Here is a 23278-nt window from a genome sequence, read left to right as displayed (position 1 = left end):
ACGATCCACCGAAGTCCACGTAGAAGAGACGTTGGAGAATTTCATAAGTTACTAACGTCACACCGAACTGTGGCGATGAACGGAACACACGCGCTGGAATAAAGGAGAGTATTCAAATATTTTTCTATAGCACATAGGAAAAAGTAACTACATAAAAATCTATATTAATGGTTGGTGATGCATGCTTATCATGCTATTCATGACTATTTACCATCACATGCCTCGATTGCTTCCATTATCGATATCGATAGGCCAATGGCAAAACATCGATAAAATTATTAACCAATATAAAAAAAAATTAAACATGTTCGATATACATGGAAAGTCGATAAATACATCTTCGATACTCGATAGTTGTCAAGCACCTTAAGTTAGATAATTATCAATCATAATGATTTCTTATGTTTACGCGAATGTTAGACACGACTACGAAGGCTGCAAAGTCTTCGAAACATCGGGGGAAAACTAAAATATTAAACCGCGATAAAATCCGAAAAATAGTTAAATTTTTAGTTATCAACCATTTTAAAAATATTTTTTTCTACTCACCAACAGCGCCTTTCCAGAAAGCTCTGGCACCTTCTTCCGCGTATATTTTCCTAGTTGCATCTATCACTCCGTTGTACGTAGTCTGACCCGACCGTGCTACCACCTAAGAGGTATTTATAGTAACATTAAAACGCTTTTGCGTTATAAACTGATAAATCATTTCATTCAAATGTTTTCTGCTCATTTTATATTGCAAAACAATAACTTGAAATGATTATACGTGTAACTAAATCTATTATATTTATTGATAAATATCAATAGGGACAAAAAAACAAATATACCACGTCCTTATTCTGGAAGGGCTACTCAAAAGTAGTATAAGTAATTTGTGAGAATCGTCAAAGAAACGAATTTGCGTTTGCGACCTTTTTTTTAAGTTACATTATAACTTATTAAAGCTAGGTCAAAAATGAGACCTATAGCACGAAAAAAAAGGGAGAAAAAGTAAATGTCGCCAACAGAAATTAGTTTTTAAAGGATTCTCAAAAATTATCACTTTTGAAATAGGTAAATATTTTATTAAGAGAGCGTGCCATGTATGATAAATATTTTTTATATATAAACAAGTCATGTAAAATTTTATTCACTGATTGAACAAAAATTAAGTATTTTTATACTTTACAATAAAAAAGCGGCGATGGTTGTTGAACGCACTGCCGAGACGAATGTCCGCAGGTTTAAAACTCAAGGGCACACACCTCTGACTTTTCAAAAAAATTATATGTGTATTATCGCTTGCTTTAACGGTGAAGGAAAACGAAAACATCGTGAGCAAACCTTCATACCTGAGAAATTCTCTATAAGAATTTTCGAGGGTGTGTGAAGTCTACCAATCCGCACCAGGCCAGCGTGGTGGACTAAGGCCTAATCCCTCTCAGTAGTAGAGGAGGCCTGTGCCCAACACTGGGACAGTATTATAGGGCTGATATTACAATAGCTGTAGTCAGCGATGTGTACCTGAAGCCTGGTCTTGATGACGTCGGCGGGGGTGACGAGCGAGGCGGCGGGGATGCCGGCGATGGCTCCGGCCGCGAGTAACGTCAGCGGGTGGTTGTACCCGTTCTCGTCTGCGAATTTTGCCTGTAAAAATTATTATACTGATCAGTGGTGAAGTGTCAACATATCCCGATTTCTACCGGCTTCACTTTAAGGTTTATTTACGTTTGTCTTAGTTTTTGCTTTCTGTCAAACTGGCCGCGATATGTTAACTAAGGCAATTTTGTTTTCTCGTGTTACCACTGATATTGATATATCCTACTAATATTATAGATGCGAAAGTTTGTAAGGATGGATGTATGTTTGTTCCTCTGTCACGAAAAAACTATTGAACAGATTTGGATGAAACTTTACAGTAATATTGGTTATGCATCAGAATAACACATAGGCTACAATTTATAATGTTTTGTGTAATTTGGTCATAATATAACGATACATATTAAGTAAATCGAAAAAAAAATTATATCCCGGGCTTCTTCACGCGGGCGAAGCCGCGAGCAAAAGCTAGTATTAATATAAATTTTAAGTGGTATCTGTAACATACAATGTTTTTGTTAGAAATAAATAAATAAATACGCTTGTTTTTATTGATAAAAGCAATTCTCATTATTCAATATTTGTCACGAGTTATATTTTTTTATAGACGCCATCTTGTGGCACCGACTTGAACTATAGTATGATCGTAATCATATTTAGCTAACTAAAAACAGAAATGGTATGAGTCTACTAAAATATTTAATCACAGCACTTTTAAATAAAATTACATATACTGGTCCTTACAACCAGATAAAACAGTACCTTAACGTGCGCATACGCAGGGAAGTAGATGGCGCTGAAGGGCACGTCCCGCAGCAGACAGGCCTTGGCGCCCTTGTACAGGCCGAACAGGCCGAGGTCCTTGACCACAGTCCAGGCGCGGACCTTCGTCCCGCTGGCGATCTCGCCCGCCACTTGCAGACGGATTTTGACGATCTCTAATGGGTTTGTGAATACTACTTGCGAACCGCCAGCCTGGAGTGCAAATAAATTATATAGTCACACAAAAAAGGCTGTCCTGTACAATTTTTAACCGACTTCAAAAAAAGGAGGAGGTTTACAACTCGACGTAATTTTTTTTTTGTATTTTTGTTACCTCAGAACTCGCTCATTTATGAACCGATTTGGAAATTTTTTTTTTATTCGAAAGAATATACCTCTAGATTAGTGCCATAGATTTTTTATTAATAATTTTCTACTCAAACTCTAAATTCTCTAAGTAATGAAGATTAATTTAGGAATAAGTACTCCATTAAGTTGTCGACTTGGCACTGTTTTTAATATTAAATCAACGCGATACATTCAGACTATTGAAGTCTTGTAACTTCAACTTAGACTAATTATACCTTATTACTTTTTAACCGACTTCGAAAAAAGGAGGAGGTTATTTACTTACACAACCACCAGCGAGAATTTCAGCGTATAGCGACAGGTTGCCGTTTTTGTCCATGAACTTGTCACGGACGAAGTCGTTTACCTGTTAACAATACGTAATTAGATCAGACTTAATTACTGTCAGTGTAATGGCGATTTGAACTTCTGAATTTGTTTAGCGACTTACGTGTGTCATACACGTACGTACAATACGTATGTACAATATTTAAATAGTTTCCGATTAAATCATTCACAAACCAGCTACATTAACATTACTATAACTTTTACCCCAATTAAAACCCAAACTAAAGGCTAATAATAATATAAAAAAATTACTAGCAGTTAAAAGATGGAGCTAAATGAATATTAAGCAAAATAGTAAGAACGCAGAATATTTTTTCTTTTATATTTGTTATTATTACTAAACTTATGACAACATATTACTAAAGTATTCCTATGCATACTCGAATATTCAACGTAGAAATAATGGTTTTCCAATTTTCATGTTACATACCGATTCATACATAACATATTGTATAAAGAACTCACCGTCAATTTAATAGCCTTCTCAGGGGCGACTCCTATAAGTTGAGGCACCAATCCTCTATACAGGCCGAACACTCCCTCGTGTCTGATGACCTTTTTGAAGCAATCCCAGGAATTTCTGTACGCCACTTCACCAATGAAGGAGCCTGTGCGTTGGTTTTGCATTCGAGTCTTCACTAAATCTATGGGGTATACTGCTGACGCGCCCACCGCTGGAAGGGGTAAAAGGTTAATAAATTCGTATTTATAAAAAGGATATAAATAAATAGGTGTTTAAGCATTTATTAATATGCTATTTGGAGTTGAATCAAAAAAAATATATCATTGATTCAGTGATTGGTAAAAAATTTAAATAAGTTACACGTTTTGTCGTTTGCAATTAACATTTTTTTCAGTGATATTTTAGGAATAGACGTATTTTTAATGCAGTCATATTTTAGGGCATGGTTCAAAAGAATATAAACTACAATGTGAGCAGAAACCTTTTCTCAACACAGTTTATTGGGTGGGGTAGATAGTATTATTATGATAATTTTGCAGTTTGCAATGAACATTTTTAGTAATATTTTAGCAATGAACGTATTTTAGGGCATGGTTTAAAAGAATATAAACTATAATGTGAGCGAAAACCTTTGTCTGTACAGTTATTGTATGGGGTAGATAGTAAATAATACTTACCACCAGCAATGGAACCGAGGGTAAATCTGTAAGTGCTTTCTAAAATTTGTATGAGGACGCTGCGCTCTTCGGGGCTCTGCAACAAACATAACACTAACTTTACCTCGAAATCACTTTAAAGGTATAAAAAATCTATGGATAATTTCATAAAAACTTGTAAAAAGGTGACGATGTTGACTTTCTCTAATGAATGTACACACTGGTACTGTGCATAAAGACAAACAGATCCCTGCACAATATATTTGTTAGTATCGCAATCTATTTTAGGGTATTTTTATTGGATTAATCATTTACCCCATTGAGCAGGGATTTGAATAAACTATCGTTAAATATATTTAGACTTTGTAAAACATAATTCAAGTCTTCTTTAAATATAGCACCTAATCATGGTGTTATTATCATTTTTCAGATGAGTAATAAGTTAAATGTACCAGTGTGTACAATGTGTTAGTGTAAGAATTTAAATTAATTAATCGCTAATTTATATGACAAATCGTAAGTAGTAAAAAAGGTAGATTTCATATTTTATTGTTTAACACATCATTACATTTGAGAAAATCCAGATGTAATTGTCAAATAAGTTTTTGAATAGTGACAGTTTCCAAATTTTATTTAAGGAGATCTACCTTCACACTTATGGTCAAATATTTCAAGTGCAATAAGTAGCTTAAGTATCAAAAGTATCAAAAAAGTTAACTCGTAATTGTGAAAAACATTTTGAAAAAACTTGATATGATTGTGTCGTGAAATGTGAATGATTCCTATTTGACACAATATTTCACGTATCATGTAAGAATGATATCACATAAAGAATTTAATTAAACTATAACAATTTTGAGACGCAGAAAAAAATGTGATATGATTCTATTTAAAAACTTGTGGTCAGAAAAATATGAAAAAAAAAAATAATAAATATAAAAATATTACTTTAGTGTTTTATTTTGTGTGTAAATAAGGAAAATAATATAGTTTAAATTCAATGTTAAACTTTAAACATTATTCTTTTTCATATCATTTTTGACCACAAGATTTGGTTTTTTCTTACCACACATGGGGAATCTAATATACCCTTGACTTATATGTAGAAATATAAAAGTAGTGACGTTTTGGCCAGCAAGTACCAAAGATGTTTTGACACATTTATTTTTTATAAACATTGCTGTACTTAAATGTATTTATCTCTCCGTTAAAAATGTATTAAAACTTCTGTAAATTCGTTAAACCTCTTTTATCACATTTTTTACTTTTCAAATTAATCAATAAAATTGTTCAGTATCCATTGCGTCACAATTTCAAAAAATTTAGGCCACTAACTAACACACAACATTTTATGTCAAAACATCTACAAACTTATCATATTCAAACCAAAATCTCACTATTAATAATATAGTGAACATACAAATATCATTCGTTATCCTTTACTTACCATTAAACGTCCCAAACACTCTATAAAGCGATTACGCTCTGTACACATTACCTCGTCCTTTGAGCATTGAAAGAAAGAGAAAAATACAGACCTGTCAGTTAGTGACGTATCCAACACAAGAAATAATTTAATTTAAAAATATTAACACTAAATTCTAACATACATTAATTATCGCCAGATCGCCTCCTGGAATCGATATGTGTTATAACGAGACGACGGTATGGTAAATGGGTGTGTGCAAGCGAGACGGATATACTTACGGATACTGCCTTGATTTCCGCCACTCGCCTCGTCACCTGTTTGAAGTACTGCTCAGGAGTGATCGAGTTTAAGTCGTTGTACACGATTCGTCTGGAAGGGATAGATTTTCCTTACATTATTTTGGTGTAATAGGAAATATACCGTTTGGTCTGTAGCTTTAATATACAGATGATTTGCCGTACTGGTATTATTAGCCCTTGAATATAAGCAAATTACTCAAAAAATCAAAACTTTAGTCAAATATTACGCATATTGCAAATCAAAATATTAAAAATAATCAATAAAAGTTAAAAAAAGAGGGTGTCATTGTCTTCATTCAAGGTAAACGAAAGGGGTAATGCATAAATTTTGTTAAAAATACATTATGTAGTACAGATTTTCTTCTGCTTTGCGTAAAACAAAAGGTAAGTAGAAAATGAAATCAGATGCAAACTCAATACCACACTTTTCTTTGACAGGAACTGTACTTGATACCGGATCGGTTGCATTCACTTTAGTCGGTTCACTGTCATGAGTAATATAATATTACTGTAAGATTTAATACTGTATTGTGAGGTTCATTGTGAAATTCATAAAAATTCAAGTGAACTATATCTTTAACTGTTTACCCCATTGGACAGGTTTTGAAACTACCCTTACAAAGGATACGCCGAAAGCGTATGTCAATAAGGGATCTATAAAGGTATTTTTTATTTAGGGACGGCGTTACATTTTATTTTTAAGTTTGATTGTAAGATGATTATTCATGTCTGAACGGGCGAAACAGAAAAATTATAGAAATTTTTTGATGTTGATAAAATTTTCAATTACTGCCTATAACGTACCCACTCCAATATTTCAAAAATGTATTATAGCGTCAAATTGTACTTTACATTTCGTAATATTTTTAGTACTGTTTTGAACAGCTGTAGTTTAGCATCAAGCGAGCCACATGCTCGTCTCGCCATTTCCTATAATAAAACCAAGTTCTTACAGACGGTGATCGATCAAGATCGTGTACGGACTGCTATCGGTTACGTCAGCTATTACCGACGCGACGCGATAATTTTAGCTCACGACACCTTGGAAACACGCCACTGATAAGTGATAACATTGACCGTCATTTTAATCAAAAACATACTATTTTCATGATGTGGAATATGGGATTACAAAATTTTGTAATTATTATGGTATGAAGTTCATCTTATATAAGCATTTTGCGTTTTGAATTACTTTAATCGAGAAATATGGGCCATCACTTGAAAGTAGTTTTGAGATATTCGAAAGCCCAAGTAACCCTCCACCTTTTCCTAATCCTTATTGTTAAAATTTTTCGCGTTTATTGTTGGTATAAATCACTTAACACCAGGTGCACTACCTAATCGTTTATTGGTTTGTACAATAAAAAAAGGGTGTTGCAGGCTTTAAAGTGATAAAGATAGTCATTGTGTCGTGTGCCATTACATTTGCGTTTTACTAGTTTTTTATATTTGTAGATAAGCAAAGAAGCAGGTGGGTGACCTGATAGTAACGAATGATCTTCACATATCAAGGATAGTGACAATGTCAAAAGAAATATTACTGTTATTGACCTTAAACTGATATGTTAGCAAAGGAAATGTAAATGCTTCTGCAATATTATAGCGTACAAAAATAACTAAACTTAACTTTCTCAATAATTAGTACTCCGAACATCGATCGACTAATACAGATCATATACTAAACAGAACTGCTAGTACGGCTTCAGAACTTGGAAAATGAGAGTACTTTCCTCTTCATATACCACTTATGTAGTTTCGGCGCATTACGCTTTTAAAATCATTATAGGCTTAGTTTAAACGACGCAAAATATCATAAAAATATTGATAAAAATAATAGAGTAGTATTTTGACAATACTTGATGGATGAATCAAATGTATCACTCAAATTATATCTAGGAATAGGAGAATTGCTTCTCTGCGGTTAGAAACAATCGTTACAGGAAATTGTGAGGTTACGTTAATTCAATCCAATACACAATTTCAATATCGTATAAATTATATTACAGCGTTATAGAGTATTGTTTCTGAATATAACATTAAAGTATTTACTACTTATATCTACTAGGTCTTTCCTGTCGTATTGTACATGCGTTTGACTCGTGGAAATTTTATCGCATAATCGGTTAATAACATGGCGAGGCACGATTCTAGCTTACGATGAATAGTTTGAAATAAATAAATACATAGGAGTAACCTGGCCATATCCAATATTTTAAACCAAGTTTTAGGTCGTCACCGAACGAAGGCTGCCTTCTACAATGGCCATAGTTAAAAAAAGATGGTTCTTAGTAAGCCCTTATTATCTTTAGAATTTACCTACCCTAAGTCTTCTAGCTTACGTTTCAAAATTGCTACTTTATGAAATGTAAAGATCCCACCTGGATGTATTACTTTGCTATTCAAACTTTATTCGCTGTTTCTATTAATGAGCTGTGGCTGCACTTACTATGCGAGCGACTTACTCAGTTAGCCATTCAGGTGTTTAATAACAGTTTGATAGAAAAATACAGAAAGAAAACTTAAAATCACCTCACCCGTTCGTTTGATGTATCATATCACACAGTGTGAACAAGATATCCACTTCTAATGGTGTGATTTGTGACATCATCTGAGCTGAATGCAGGAACTCTTCCTTTGTCACCTCCTGTGACCGGTGGCCATTGGTGGCGTTCAAGTAAACTCGCTTGATTAACTCCATGTTGTTGAGAAGCGAGTTGAAAGCCATGTAGTAGGGGAAACTGATTTTACGCTCGCCTTGAGGAAAGCCTGATGCCTGGAAATTTGGAAATCTGGATGATATTTCTGTCTATGATTGACGTGTTAGGTGAAATTTTATTTATATTACCACTAAATATATTAATTAAAACTAGACTTGGTGGTAAGTGAGAGTTTTCGTATACATTCCATGTCGGAAGTGATATGATACCCGATATAATTTCTACTCACTTGGAAAGCTATCATAATTCAACTACCATTATGCGCTTTTGAAGATGGTTGATTGTTAGAAGCAAACGTAGAAGCCGCTGAATGGATTTGGACAAATTTTCTTTTTAATTGTTTCTGCGTTATACTTCTAATATTCAAACATCTCCAAAACCTTTTTGGTTTAATTTATTAGTAGAAATATATATGTATATAAGATATATGGTCATACATTGTATGATCATATATCTTATATATATCTCTTCAGGTCAAGCGCAAACGCCGATGGCTAAAAATACATCTACGTAATGTCGTGACGCGCAAAATCATAATCTGAATTTTTTTAACGAATAATGATCGTTATCTTGTCTTATTAATTACTTATAATCACTTTCAGGTAGGAATAATACTATTAAAAACCAATTATTATCCAATTGTATAAGACATTGACACATTACTCTAATTAATACTACGTAGGGTACATTTAATTAATTACCCCATCTACCCCGCATGTATATAATCCACTACCCCAAAGTAATTATTTTTTATCTAATTCGACAGTCGCGTGTGACTTAGCAAAATACACAGTGACATAAAAAAAATGACATGCTGTGACAATTTAAGTCTTACTTTGCTATACAATCATGCTCATATAGGCGTGTGTTAGGATTTCGCCTACATTCGTTTTATCGCAGGTTGTAAAGACTACCCCCCTTATTCATAGACGTTTTTTATCTAACGACCGAGTAAAGCTGTGATAACAAGTCTGTTTCTCAATGCTGACGGCATGGCAGTCTTCGCAGTGCGTAGACGTAGGGCCGTTGTGATTGGCTAATATTGAAATACAACAATAATAACCAATCACAACAGCCCTATGTCTATTTCTCAGTGCCGTTGGGCACTGAGAAACAGGCTTGTTATCACAGCTTTACTCCGTCCTTAGATAAAAAACGTTTATGAATAAGGGGGTGAGTTTCTTCGGAAGGTACAAACTCAAAAGAACTTCCAATTATTATGACAATTAGCGTCCAAGAACGGTTACGGTTGTGCCGGACTGCTCTACTGGATGTACTCATACCCGATTATCATTCAGTTAGGAACATATCATTTCTATTCCCTTTCTTGTCTCTACCAGATCACAGCTGATCAAGTCACATTTTAAAGGTCGAAATATAACAAAGTACGCCCATGCATGAGAGCACATTTGTCTCTAGGCACAGTTAAGTGTGTATACCTCATGGTGGCTGATTCACATCGAGGCCTATGAAAGTCGTGAACATTTCCTGGCCTTCTCCCCACCTTCCATCTTAAGAGGGTTCTTTCTCCTTCCGTCATATTTCCTTCTCCCGATCCCCTCCCAACTTTTTTCCAGACCCCTCCAGTCCCTAAGCCCGTAGATTCCTGTATCTCATTTGCAGGAGTCCCCCGATGTGAGTGGGGGTTAGATACAAAAAAAAAATTACTTTAAACACTCACATTAATAACTTTCATCTTCAAATCCTTAGTCAGCAGATGGTTCTTCACACTCAGCATGATATCTCTAAAGTCGCCGGCGCTAATGAACCCGCTGCCGTCCTTGTCACACTTCTTGAACGCCTCCACCCCATACTCCTCGTGGAAGTCGTGCAAGAACTGACTGAACTCAGGATATGTTACGAGCCGTTTCTTATCCTTGCCAAAGTATAGGCGGACAAAGGTGCTCTCCATGTTGAAGGGCAACTTCTTGTGCAAGGCTGTTTTGCGCATGACTTCCGCGAATTCGTCTGAAAGAGTATGGTTAGGCTAAATAGAACATGATCTATATGTATAAAAATGAATCCCTATTTCCCTTGGTCACGCCATCACGCGTGAACGGCTGGACAATATTTTTTTTTGTTTTGAAATTGTCAATATTTTTTTTGTTTTGTTTGTTATTGTCGGGAGAAGGTTCTTATGAAAGAAATAAAATCAAAAAATTGCGCGGAAAATTAGAAAATTTAAGAAAACTTAACGAAAATATTAGATTTATATAATTGTCAATTGTTTGAAATAACTGTTAGCGATTGACAGAATGCGCGCTGCAAATTCATAGTTAAGATGGGACGTCTGTCGGGTCAGCTAGTTTCATATAAATTTTGTGTTTAATTTAATATTCTAAATAATTTCCTGATCAAGGTGTTTCTATGCCCATTGCTGATATGGATATGGTAATTTTTTTATCATACTCATATGGTCATTTTTTGTGCCGCACAGACACTGTGAAATCTTAAGCAACTTTAGAATATGACCAGTCATCGCTATATGTATGCTGTTGTATGCTATGTTAGACACATCGAGATATATTGCAGTCTTCTACATAATACAAAGATCTCATTATCCTACACCCTTATTATATCAGATAATACTGCGATAAGCCCTATTAAATAAGAAATATATTGTATAATAATTGGATTAATAGGGTTTCGCGTAACAAGCAAATCATTGTTATTGAAAGCATACGAGGGTAATCGCATACGACATTAGATTCGCTTGCTCGTTTAAACATTGTAAACGTAAAACTGTTTATAGTTTATCATTAAAGAAATATATTATATTATATCTCGGTAATAAGTTGAAATTTTAATGTTTTAAATTTAACTTGTATGTTTGATTTGTGACCTTTTTTAACCGATTTCAAAAAGGGAGGAGGTTCTGAATGCGGCGGGTTTACAGAACAGTCATTTATTAACCGATTTTGGCAAATTATTTTCCTATTTGAAAGAATATGCTTCCAGATTGGTTCCGTAGACTTTTTTTTTCAAAATCAGTTCAGTGGTTTGGTTTCTAAACTCTAATAACTAGAATAAGCATGTTGTCAATAATTCTGCTTTGATGTGGCTTTTCCATTGTCTTTAGTATTTTAATATCATGTGCGCGCATTAATTAGTTTACGAAATATACAATAAACTTACCAAAAGCAACAAGACCATTGCCGTTGGTATCGAAGAGCTGGAAGGCGGTTTTGTAAAGCGCGTCCGGCACGCACAGCAGCCCTTCAAACGCCTGGAACTCTGAGAACGAGATGTATCCGTCCTTATCCATGTCCACGATGCCAGCGATGAGCTGCACCGACTCTTTGTTGTAATCATCTGGAAATAGAGACGAGTGATCACATCGAGAAAGTTAATATAATATCAGTCCTGTATTATATACTGTCCCGCTGGCCGGGCCTCCTCTACGACTGAGAAGGAATAGGCCTTAGTCCACCAAGCTGGCCTAGTGCTGGTTGGTAGACTTCAAACACCCTCGAAAATTCCTATAGAGAATTTCTCAGGTATGCAGGTTTCCTCACGATGTTTTCCATTGATTCAAAAAATTTTCGATGTATTCGAGAATGTTATTTGGTCATAAACAGTTACTAGAAAATCTGTCAATCATGGAAAAACATAATTTATTTTTTTATGGCACGGCAATGACCACTGCACCTGATGGTAAGTGAAGGGAGGTCCAATAGAATGTCGGCTGACGAGAGATATCCTTCAACAGTCGACAAAAATATGCCAGCGTTGGAGACGGATATACACAGACGGATCTGAAACGCGATACATTTACGTACGCCACTATGGCGGGTTTTAACATCTTGTATACGGTGGTCGCTATCCGGAGAGATATAAAATATATCCTATCACCAACAAATGTCAAGACATAAAAGATGGCCGATTTAAACGTAACTACGACAGTCATTATTAGTGTTATCTCCCATCGAAAAACTTATCGTCAGCAAAGAATTTAGATACATAAAGTACTGTCTAATAGATGACGGATAGACATTAACCATGAGAGATACCCATTACATCTATCGTGCATTGCTAGTCCTTACACTCTAATAGTAATATCGTTATGAGACTTAATATCCAATCTCTCACGCATATCGTGAACTGCTAGTCCCTACTCTCTAATAAAAATATCATTAAAGGACTCAATATCTAATGTCTCATTCTCCCAGAGGCACTTCTTGTGTGTTCGTTCTTTACACCGAATACACAAGGGGACATTTGTTGCGGCCCTAGGCACAGTTAATAAGTGTTGAAGGTTTTATATGTATTATATCAATTTAGCTGGCTGATATAGAAAATGTCATTGTACCTTCAATGGGAATGAAAACTAACGAGAACAAAAATGGTGTAACTGTGATACATACGATGTAGGGTAAAACTCAGCTAATAGTAAATCAATTCTGCTCTGTTTATAAATTCTAAGGGCGTTTATTACTCTGCAAAATATCCCATTCCTAACAATAAGGGCCTGCGAGCGATTCCCGTCCGCCCAGTCTTTCCCCACCATCGGGCCCCTGCAGTTGCTAAACCGGGGGATTCCAGTAACCCCTTCGCAGATATCCCCCGGTTTCGATTCCCAGAACGCCTACACAAAACATATCCCAAAGAATCAAACGGAGTACATTTACACGCGGTACTTTGAAATTTCAAGTTCAGGTAGTATACTCGTATATAATAATGTTTATAGGTGGTCATATAGATTACTATCAGTGACGAACGGTTTATTCTCTTCGATATTAATTTGTAATAAAAAAGCAATAACATATGTTAATACTGTGAAAATTGGCGCGAAAGGAATGTTTTCTATGCTTCTGGATTTAGAGTGGTGAGCAAACCGCAAAACGTCAGTATTAAGTGTAACATTATGACATTGATAAACAATTTGTGACGTATCGTAATGGTACATTTATCGACACGGTCGCTTTTGATGTCATATGTGACTCGTTTTGCCACAAAATCAGAAAAAAATTGGCAGAGCAGAGCAAAGTAGAATCGCCTACTTCAAAGGATTTACGTTATTTTAGATAAAAATAAGGATTTTTTTTAAGTTTCGCATTTGTTTAGCTTTGTCGCTGCCTGTACATATGGATACTATGAATAAGCAAAATACGTTAATACAAAGATGTAATCATAGTTCCAGAATACAATTTATCCGACATAGAATTGATCAGAAGACCCTATATAGGTTGCTTTACACAAATCGATTTATTTCTGGGGTTGGCCTATATCCAGCAGTGGATATCCAACTGATAATGGCAAAATATAAGTAGAAGTCACGTGTAAAGTAGTTCTTTACACCTCGTAAACACGTGTTTTGGAAGTGATCCAAAATATGTCACTCAAGATTCCTAGTTATGAATCATTCCTTTATATGTTTTGTGTTTTACCCTTTTTGTCTTTTAAAAATTGGTCTAATAATAATCATATAAGTGTTGCACCCGGTTTCGCCTTTCCATGACATAAAGCCGTAAACTTGTTAACACATTTTATGATAGTACCAATTATAACCTTTGCTAACATTGATAATGATAAATTAGTTTTCCCTGAGACTCGCCGAGCTTCACTGCTCGGAGTCATGAAATGCGTGCCACTGCTGATCCTTTACAGGAGTTGTAGTGGTGGGTGTGAGAGCGGGAAAGTCTCATTTGCTAACATTGTTTAATATTTTACCCTAATATTCTGTAATCCCTAGCCCCCTAACTTGTACCCAGAGACAAGATAGATACATGGGTACCAAAATTCGTGACCGAGGATATAGGTCGTGGCAAAATAATAATGACGGTAATAAATACATAATAAAAGATTATGGTGTGTAAAATAATAAAAAAATTACGCCACGTGTGGGGGAGCGGGGCGTTGCGCACGTCTTGTTCACGCGACATACGACATGTTCGACAGATATGAGAGATAATGGAAACGTATGGATATAAAAAAATAAATTCCATGTGGAAACGTATTTTATAGGCATTAACATGTTTTGATAGACGAGTTTAAAAGAAACCCATATATTAATAGTAGTATTTTTTCCTATACAAGGGATGTCATTATCATTAAGTAGAGGTATATTTCTAATGACAGACATATGTCTGGACAATTTCCAAGACATCGTGTTGAAAAGATGAATGTTAGAGCAATGAATAATAAAATTCGGGCACGTGAATGTCGCGTGCGACTGACAACGTGTTAAATACACAATTTTTTCGCTGGCAATAACGCGTTAGTGCTACCATCACTTGGAGGGCGAGTGGAACGGTTATATTGGTTTCACCGGTCTTGCGGCCCAGTCTCAAAACTCAGGAGTATAGCATCATCCGAGCGAGCATTAGAGTTTGGTCAGAGTCCCTAAGTCTTGTATTCCCCACATCGGCATACCAACCAAAACCTACGGCGCATATGGGACGGTCCCGGGGTATCTTGTTCCACTAAAACACTAGGAATACATAAGCATTTCCAAGCGTAAGGAAATAGTTTTTACACAATCTTATACGACGCCCTTTATTTTATTTAGAAATTTTATCTTTTAGACATAAATGTCTTCTACGTAAGATTTATGCCGTCCGTCTTGCTCCAACTCTGATGTGATTAAAATAGCATTGGTTTTAATGACCATACCGCATTAAGAGGAGCAGTGGCATGATTTTATTATACCAAAATCTGTATACACTAGACTGAACCAGTACAATCAGGCAAGGCAATATTCATTGTACCAAAATCTTGTTTAGAGGCGGTTGCAAAAGGACAGAGCTATAGCTTAGCTAGCATTGCTGAGAAAATTAAATATACGTAACTGTTTGGCCGATCTAGAGGTCGAGATCTCTGGCTTTTCGCTGTTAAAACGAGTTCCTAAATTTCACACACTCCAAAAGACCGCAGTTCCCTCCTCGCTGCCGAGGACCTCACCGCTTTACCTGTCCCCCCGAACCTTATAATAGTTCCGGCCCGCGTGCCGACGAATACGGAAATGGATAGATTGTACACTCATCTCATAATCGTCGATGCCTCATCCTCTCCCAGTAGCCTGAGCCGAGGTTCATAACCCGTTAGTGGGTTGTCCTCAGCATGGTCACTTAATTTCCAAGGGTTGCCAGTGCCAAGCTCTCAGCCGAAAGTCCAGTGTGCTTGTTTAAGCCGACCCATGTCAGGCTAACAAAAGTATGGGTAATTTAGTTTACATAGTTTTCGGTGCACAAGAGATTGAAAATATCTTAGCAATATGAGCTAAGTTAAACTTAGTTTTAGGTCTGCAACTCGCCTTGGTAACAGAATTTATTAACATAAACATTATTCTGAAGTATTAATTGACTTTGTAAGAAAATAAACATAAAGTATGATAATTCAATTCTCAAAACGATAGCCTTCTGCCATGTCATATAAACGATCAATTCACTATTCTATTTTACAATAGAATGATCAGTATAGACTCACCTGTAGTATATCTAGTAATAATTGTACTATCGTACAAAATATACATACCTAATTACATTAATCGAAATGGTAACATAACACCTAATATTTTCTATAGAACATTCGTATGTGTATCTTTGTCAACGATTGCTCGTCATCAATTCTAATAGGTCAGTACGCTGAGGTAATGCACTATTGTAACAATAGCAGGCATTGATTTTTAGATTGCGTTACAGGCGAACTGTTGTGGTGAATAGGAGCCATTATGATCGTCAGTGTGGTACGATTTCTTTGTATGTATTACTATGTGAGTAGTTTGCTTAGCGCAAAGGAAACTTTTACAGTTCATTTGAAATTCTAATCAGTTAATTTTGTCGCGACCACTTACCCGGACTGATTTACTGCACTGAACTGATGGTCTAACTAATTAGTATACTTAACGTCTAGTAAATATATACCAGTATACCTGAGATGCTCTCTATAGGAATTTTGAGGGTTTGTGAAGTCTGCCAATCCGCACTAAGTCAGCGTGGTAGACTAAGGCTTAATCCCTCTCAGTAGTAGAAGCCCGTGCCCAGCAGTGGGGCCGTATAATACAGAGCTGATATATACAAACCTTCGGTGAATAATCCGAGGTACTTTCTGACGAAATCTTCGCTGGTAATGTGTTTTTCACCGTGCTTCTCGACGGTGGCGTATTTCAAGAATATTTCATGTAGTTTGTCTGTGTCAGCTCGTTTTAAATAACCAGCCCCCTGTGGACAAAATATTTTTGAAATAAATAAATATACATTTTAACTTCTTACTCATAAAGTCGTTTAATTAGTATTTTAATGGATGTGGTGAATTTTTATCAAAAAAGTGCTGAGCAAACTAATTCTGATGCTTTACATTTTTTATATACGAAAGCAATTCTAGCTCTTTCTGCGTGCCTGTTATTATTGCCACTTTTTTGTGTCGTGTGTTCTTTTGTTTGAGTAGGCAATTTTTTTTATAAACATATATCATACTTTTCTAGCTATCACGTATTTATTTAATTAAAATAATGTTTAATATGCAACTGAATAATGTTAAATCATTTGCTGGAAGGTAAACGACAACTTGGGGAAAACACCGTATATTAAACTGATAAACCTTCTACCACACCTATTTCAAACAAATCCGTTTTATACATAATATTGTTAACTGTGTGTGCTTTCTGGACATTTATTTTTTATACGAATAGCATCAATATTATACTACTGCATTACATATTACTGCATGGCACCTAAAGGGTTGCTAGATGGTCGGGAATCGTCTGGATTCTCCCAATATTTTATGTAAGGTATCCTGACAAATAATAAAATCTATTGACAAACTACCTATCATGCCTACTAAAATAAAAACAATTAAATGATGTAATCTTATTTACTTATTTGTTCATGGCTGATGATATATCTAATTTACATGGAAAGAGTTCCTCGTTTTTTCAGACGTACTTAAAATTGTTATCAATGCTGTATATATGTATTTGGTTTTGTTTGTGCCATTGTATTATTATCTCCTATTTCATGTATGTTTAATGTGTAAGCTACTGTGTGGTATACTATAAAAATTTACTTAAAAAATAATTTAAATTAGTGATAATGTTGCCTTTTGTGTCTCATACACGAATAATACTTATTTTATTGACTGTGTGACTTTTGTATTTGGTTGGAGTAAATGCTACTAATGCATTTATTAGTACCATTTACTCAGAAGTAGTGAAGGCCCTTAGCCTACCAGAACAGCGGCAGCTTTAGCCGAAGTGAGTACGCAGGGGATCCCAAAAAAGCAAGGTCCCCGATGTATTTTTGTATTACTTTCGTAAGAAGGTGCTTCATTGGTTAACTAAAAAAAGTCATGGCACAGAACAAGGCCCTTCCATAAGCATGAAGCCCCGAGCGAATGGCCGGTTCGCTCTAAATGCCGCGACTTAGCTAAATAATTAACTTGTATCTTAAAGAGAGGAATCGTAATGTGGCCATGGATATCATAAAAGCTGAGCTAATTATAAAGCTGTATTTTGATGAAAATTGCTCAACTTGGAAATCTTTCCGCAATACTCGAAGTAATCAAAATCGGTGGACCTAGTAAAAATCAATACAATCGATTACAAATACTTGGGGAAAAACGTAAAAAAAAATATGTAATTTTCCATTCTTACAGACAAGTCCAAAATCTCGACGTTTTGAAATGTTATCCTATTTAGATTTTCCAATCTGTCAACCCTAATGACACAGCACTGCGTTATTTCATTAAGTTTGTGAAGATTTTTCTACTTATATTATACGACATTTTAATTACGAATATTCTTATGTTTACAAACTCAATTTCGTTATGTATAAATCATTAAAAGTACATGTCTCATCTTAATATTACAAATAGGAGGGAATTATGCCTGTTGGAAAACTTTTCATATGTTAATTTTAGAATTCTACGAAATAAACGTTTTTACTTTATTGATTAAACGCTCACCCGTTTTCACTAAAGAAAACAAATGCCTTACAATAGTATAGGCCTATGATTTCTCATATAAAAATATTTTTCAGAACAACTCCTGTAGTTACACAAAACACGTACTAAGTTATGGTCATGGGGCTATGGAGCGAGAGAACTTAAATGTACAACTTACGAACGCACAAGATAAATAAGTAGCACGTAATATTTTTAAATTATTTCTTATATTTATGCGAATGTTAAACATTGAAATAAAACTATTCTACGGATTTAATCGCGGTTTTCTAATAAATTGTTCCCGACGAATTGTTTCGAAGACGGAAGAAGGAAGGCTGCAAAATCTTCTAAACGTCGGGAGAGAATTACAACATAAAACCGCTATAAACTGAAAGTGTTTTATTTCAATGTTTTTTTTTAAACATATCTGCACATCACACATTTCTCACCGTTATTTATCTCATTCGCATTTACAACAGAGATAGCGGCTCGATCAAAGATTTTTATCGTGGTATAACAGCTCTTAGTGGTAAAAAGTACATTATTAGGACAGGAAGTACTGACGAAGCATATTAAATTGAACTTGATTAGCGATAAAACAAAAATACATACGTGTTAATACCTCATTATACTGCTGTACTAAGCGCAAAAGCGGTATGTCAGGGAAATCTTATTTCGAGATAATTAATGTTTTGTAAATATAGTATTATAAAGTCTTTTAAGGTTTTATAACAAGTTCTAAACAAGATATCGTTGTTTGGGTAAGTTCATTGGATGGGTATTTCTTTAAGCGAATTGACGACATAAAAATCAAGATTTTTTTTTGAGATACCACTTTTGTTTTTAGCACGGCAGTGTACTAGTTGTGTGCCATACATTATTGTTGCTAACTTAACAATAATAAAGTCAGTCATGATTGATGTAATGATTAGGTCCCAATTTAAATTTTTCCTTAAACGACATTCAAAGTATGGTAAGGATTTCATCTATACTAATATAAAGAGGAAAAATGTGTTTGTTTGTAACGGCTAATTTCTGGAATTATTAAACCAATTTTGAAAATTCTTTCGATAATAGGAAGCGTCATTTCTTCTAAGTGCTGTAGGCTATTTTTTCAAGAGATACAAAGCGTGGGCAAAAATGAGTAGAATATGTATTTAGGTATCGTCATTGGATTCTTTCAAGGTTTTTTTACGGTGCTTTATCGTATTTTGACGAAATATGTACGTATATCGTGTAATCGTAAGTCGTGTCATAGGTTTTATTAGATAACATAAATTACATTATTGTCTTCTCCTTAATTGATGTTTCCTAACTTAGACGATTTATTTTAAGAAGACATGAAATGGTTGATCAAGCATTATCATATCATTTAATATTTCAGTTCACAATTTCGAACAGGAATATTTACTTGTTACATACTTATTTTTGTATTTTTTTATTATAAATGATTAATACTTTATGTGAAAAAAAAAAATAAAATCAAGTTTTGTTGGAAAACAGAAATTAATTGTATAAAAACATAAAGGGATAATTGTCTTTTTAAGATAAGGATACGCTTAAGCATTTTATGACATCACCGTTATTAAAAACTGGACTTATTTTCTAACTAGTTTTAATGCTGTCTTCATAGATTTTATATTATGGTTTCGTTTAAAAACAAACTATTTTTGTAATAATTATAATCTACAATTTCGTTTAAAAACAAAAAAAAAATAAACAGAATAATATTTTATAGGTCGAGATAGGCGGGCGATCCCAAATTGTAAGCATTCTAACGAGCATTGCAATCTCGCGTTGCAGAGCGCAGACTGACCTTGACGAGAAAGGCCAATGCATAAGGGTTCTTACACTTCTCTGAAGCACGACGTACGAGGAAGCTATTATAAAATTAAATAACTAGACAATAAAATTCAAACTTATTTAATTTTGTTTTATGACATTTTTAATAAATATGTTTTATATTTGACTACCTCCATAATAACTAACCTTAGTGAAACTTAATAGATTTTTTCGTTTGTAAAATTCTATATTATTGTTTAGTTTTTATGTTTTGCAGAGTTTATTTATTATTAACATACCTGATTTAGCTTTACTTCGTCAATAGCTTGCAATTCATTTAAGGAACTATGATACATAAATATATTAACGCGTTCATTAAAATTACTGCGCGAAAAAAATAAAAAAATCGAATGAAATTAAAAAAAAAATCTTATATTTGTTTTTATCTCATAAATCTGTATTTTTCATCTTCGTTATTGTTCATATTCATTCTTTTTAGTTATGCACTGCACCTCACATGACGTCACCGATTACGTATACCAAGTAAAATGAAGCGTGCACTTATGCAACGATACGGTAATTTCCAACATAAGAATATTACACTACCCATACGATAACATGTGATTATTGTAGATAAATTGAGCAATTGTTGTTATTAGTTGCGTAATTACGTGCGTAAACGTGAATATTTTGAACTAAACAGGTTTCTTATCTCTGTGAACTGTGGGTTATTCTGAAGCTGAACAAGGCCTTTTCAGTTATATATTTGGAACAATATTGATTTAAATGACTAACAGCGTTTTAAACGATCCCAATCATAATTTCTTAACCTTCGATCCGTTTTTGAGAATAAACCAATCATAAGTCATTTGTAAGCAAGTAAAAATAAAACGTTATTTTGATTGGTCCATTTTTGACGAAAAATGAGCAAGGCATCGTTTATCTGCCTTGGACTCTACATCTAGGTACGTAATCTCGAATGTATATTATGTATGGAAACGCAATTTTTTATTTAAATATATTTTTTTCAAATAATCAGTTTGCTTTTAAGTTTCGTCAACTTTTTCATCAAGGTTTACATTGGTAGGTATTTTAATAGTCCCAAGAGTTGTATAATTTTACTTGTAAATTTTTATGACAAATAATTATTAATTCTCGTACATAAACATAATATTTTATTTCCTACAAAGTTTTAATTCTAATTTATTCTCCTGAATATTGTCCTCAATATTCAGAGAAATAAATTCTATCTGAGTTTTAAATCAATTACTGAATTCCAAAATCTTCTGGTTCTTCAAACAATATTACTTTAATAATGACTTATATTATGGGTGTACTATTTGGTATGTGATATGTATGCATATATGAATGTAGCTAGCAACTAGCAGGCATCTTGACTATTCATTAGCGTAACTATGTTCAATGTCAATTTTCTTGTTCCAAGAATGGTACCACATTATTATTTTAACAAGAGACAAGTTAATTTAACATAATAATCATCTGAATTATTCAGCTGTGAACTGAAGTGTCGAAACAGATAAGTATTCGGGTCTAATCACGTGTTTATAACTCTCTATTTTTGAATAACTCATGAAGATAACATGAGACAAAAACTACATGTGCAAAAATGATTTTTTGTAATTTCCAATTAATTTTTGATTTTAGATATATTTTGATGAATCAAAGCCCCATAGCTCTTGAGCTTATATAGAAAATTAGTATTTTTCTCACATCAATATTTTCGTTAAAACAACTAACAAGTTTTGATCATAATTAAAAACAAATGTATCGAATTTGAAGTTAGTCATTTTCCGTTGAATTACGTGGAAAATCAGAATTCATACAATGAAGTGCTTAATCCGGGAAAATACGTCAATTTTATTTCATTATTTATTAATAAATATTCTCACAGTAAGTCCCTGGAATGGACTACCTTTGTCCATAGTACCTATTTTGAATAGTGTTTTATCGATGTGAACATACTGGAAATTTCAAATATTTTATAGCAGCTTTTGCTCCCGGCCCTGCTTATGTGAAATAGTTTTTCCAGGATATCGTGTGTTACCTTTTCCTGTATCAAAAGTAGCTTATGTTCTTCCCAGCGTCTTTCCATACCAAATTTCATCGAAATCCGTTCGGTTGTTTTTGACTTAATCACATTCAGACAGACGCAGGGGATTTTATTTTATATGTAAGGAAGTATGGATTGTGAAGTCTAGTGTTTATGCCCTATATGGGGATAGGCTCGCCCCCTATCACTTCATGGGACGGAATACATACGGCGGAAAGTGGGTGTACCAATTGCGCCTTTGATTACTCTTTCGGGGATAAAGGCCGTTAATGTTTTTGTGTGTGGAGTATGAATTATAACGCCATAATGGATCAACAGGAAAATTGTATTTACTACACATACCTAAATAAATTTTAATTGCAAAAGCATTAACTTACAAAGGTATTTTTATAGTGTTTGTATTATTAATGTTATACACTTGTAAGTTTTTCATGAAACTTGCAGGACAATGAGTTTGACCATTAACCTCTGTTATTTTTGTATTTAAGTATAAAGCAAACAATTAAATGGGCCATCTGACACCATCTATAAACGCCTTTATTTCTTAAAGAATCCTGGATGCGCTTGGTATACAAAGAGGGATTTATTTGGATGTTTTAAACTGCTAATTACCACGTAAAATATAAGAGCAGACCATCACTTCATATCATGTTTTTGCAGATTACCCTATGGAGCTCACATACGCTACAAAAATATAGCTCTAACACATATTTCCAATGCTATTCTTGTTTTAAAAGCCACAAGCTCAAACAGGCTTAACTATAGTTTAAAATGTCATTAACAAAACCCAAAAAAAGTCAATGTCAACAATGACTACAAAATTAATATATCTTTATAACATTAATGTCAGGGTGTATTTGTGAAATTTTCTTGTGAGAAATCCTCAATATGACTTACTAATTTATAAATCAATGTCGGGCTACAATGATTATCAGATGAATAC

At 34.2% G+C, this 23278-nt stretch overlaps 1 protein-coding gene across 3 annotated transcripts in view; it reads right to left on the bottom strand.

Annotated features, from left to right (window-relative positions):
• The window catches only part of LOC115440665 (calcium-binding mitochondrial carrier protein Aralar1), a 29114-nt gene that overhangs the window by 3593 nt on the left and 2243 nt on the right, over positions 1-23278 (bottom strand). For all 3 annotated transcript variants that reach the window (XM_030165073.2, XM_030165071.2, XM_030165072.2), the window contains exons 2-13: positions 16624-16762; positions 11739-11915; positions 10285-10571; positions 8421-8659; positions 5866-5956; positions 4180-4255; positions 3505-3713; positions 2978-3058; positions 2344-2556; positions 1507-1629; positions 550-652; positions 3-93 (exon numbers count right to left, since the gene is read on the bottom strand). In XM_030165073.2, coding sequence (XP_030020933.1) covers positions 3-93; positions 550-652; positions 1507-1629; positions 2344-2556; positions 2978-3058; positions 3505-3713; positions 4180-4255; positions 5866-5956; positions 8421-8659; positions 10285-10571; positions 11739-11868 — 1643 coding nt within the window. In that variant the 5' untranslated portion in view covers positions 11869-11915; positions 16624-16762. The remainder of the gene's footprint in view (positions 1-2; positions 94-549; positions 653-1506; positions 1630-2343; positions 2557-2977; positions 3059-3504; positions 3714-4179; positions 4256-5865; positions 5957-8420; positions 8660-10284; positions 10572-11738; positions 11916-16623; positions 16763-23278) is intronic.

The sequence above is a fragment of the Manduca sexta genome, chromosome 20 (assembly GCF_014839805.1).
Source record: "Manduca sexta isolate Smith_Timp_Sample1 chromosome 20, JHU_Msex_v1.0, whole genome shotgun sequence".
Lineage (NCBI taxonomy): Eukaryota > Metazoa > Arthropoda > Insecta > Lepidoptera > Sphingidae > Manduca > Manduca sexta.
Note: the sequence above shows the minus strand (reverse complement) of the source record. Positions and strands in the feature narration are given on the sequence as shown.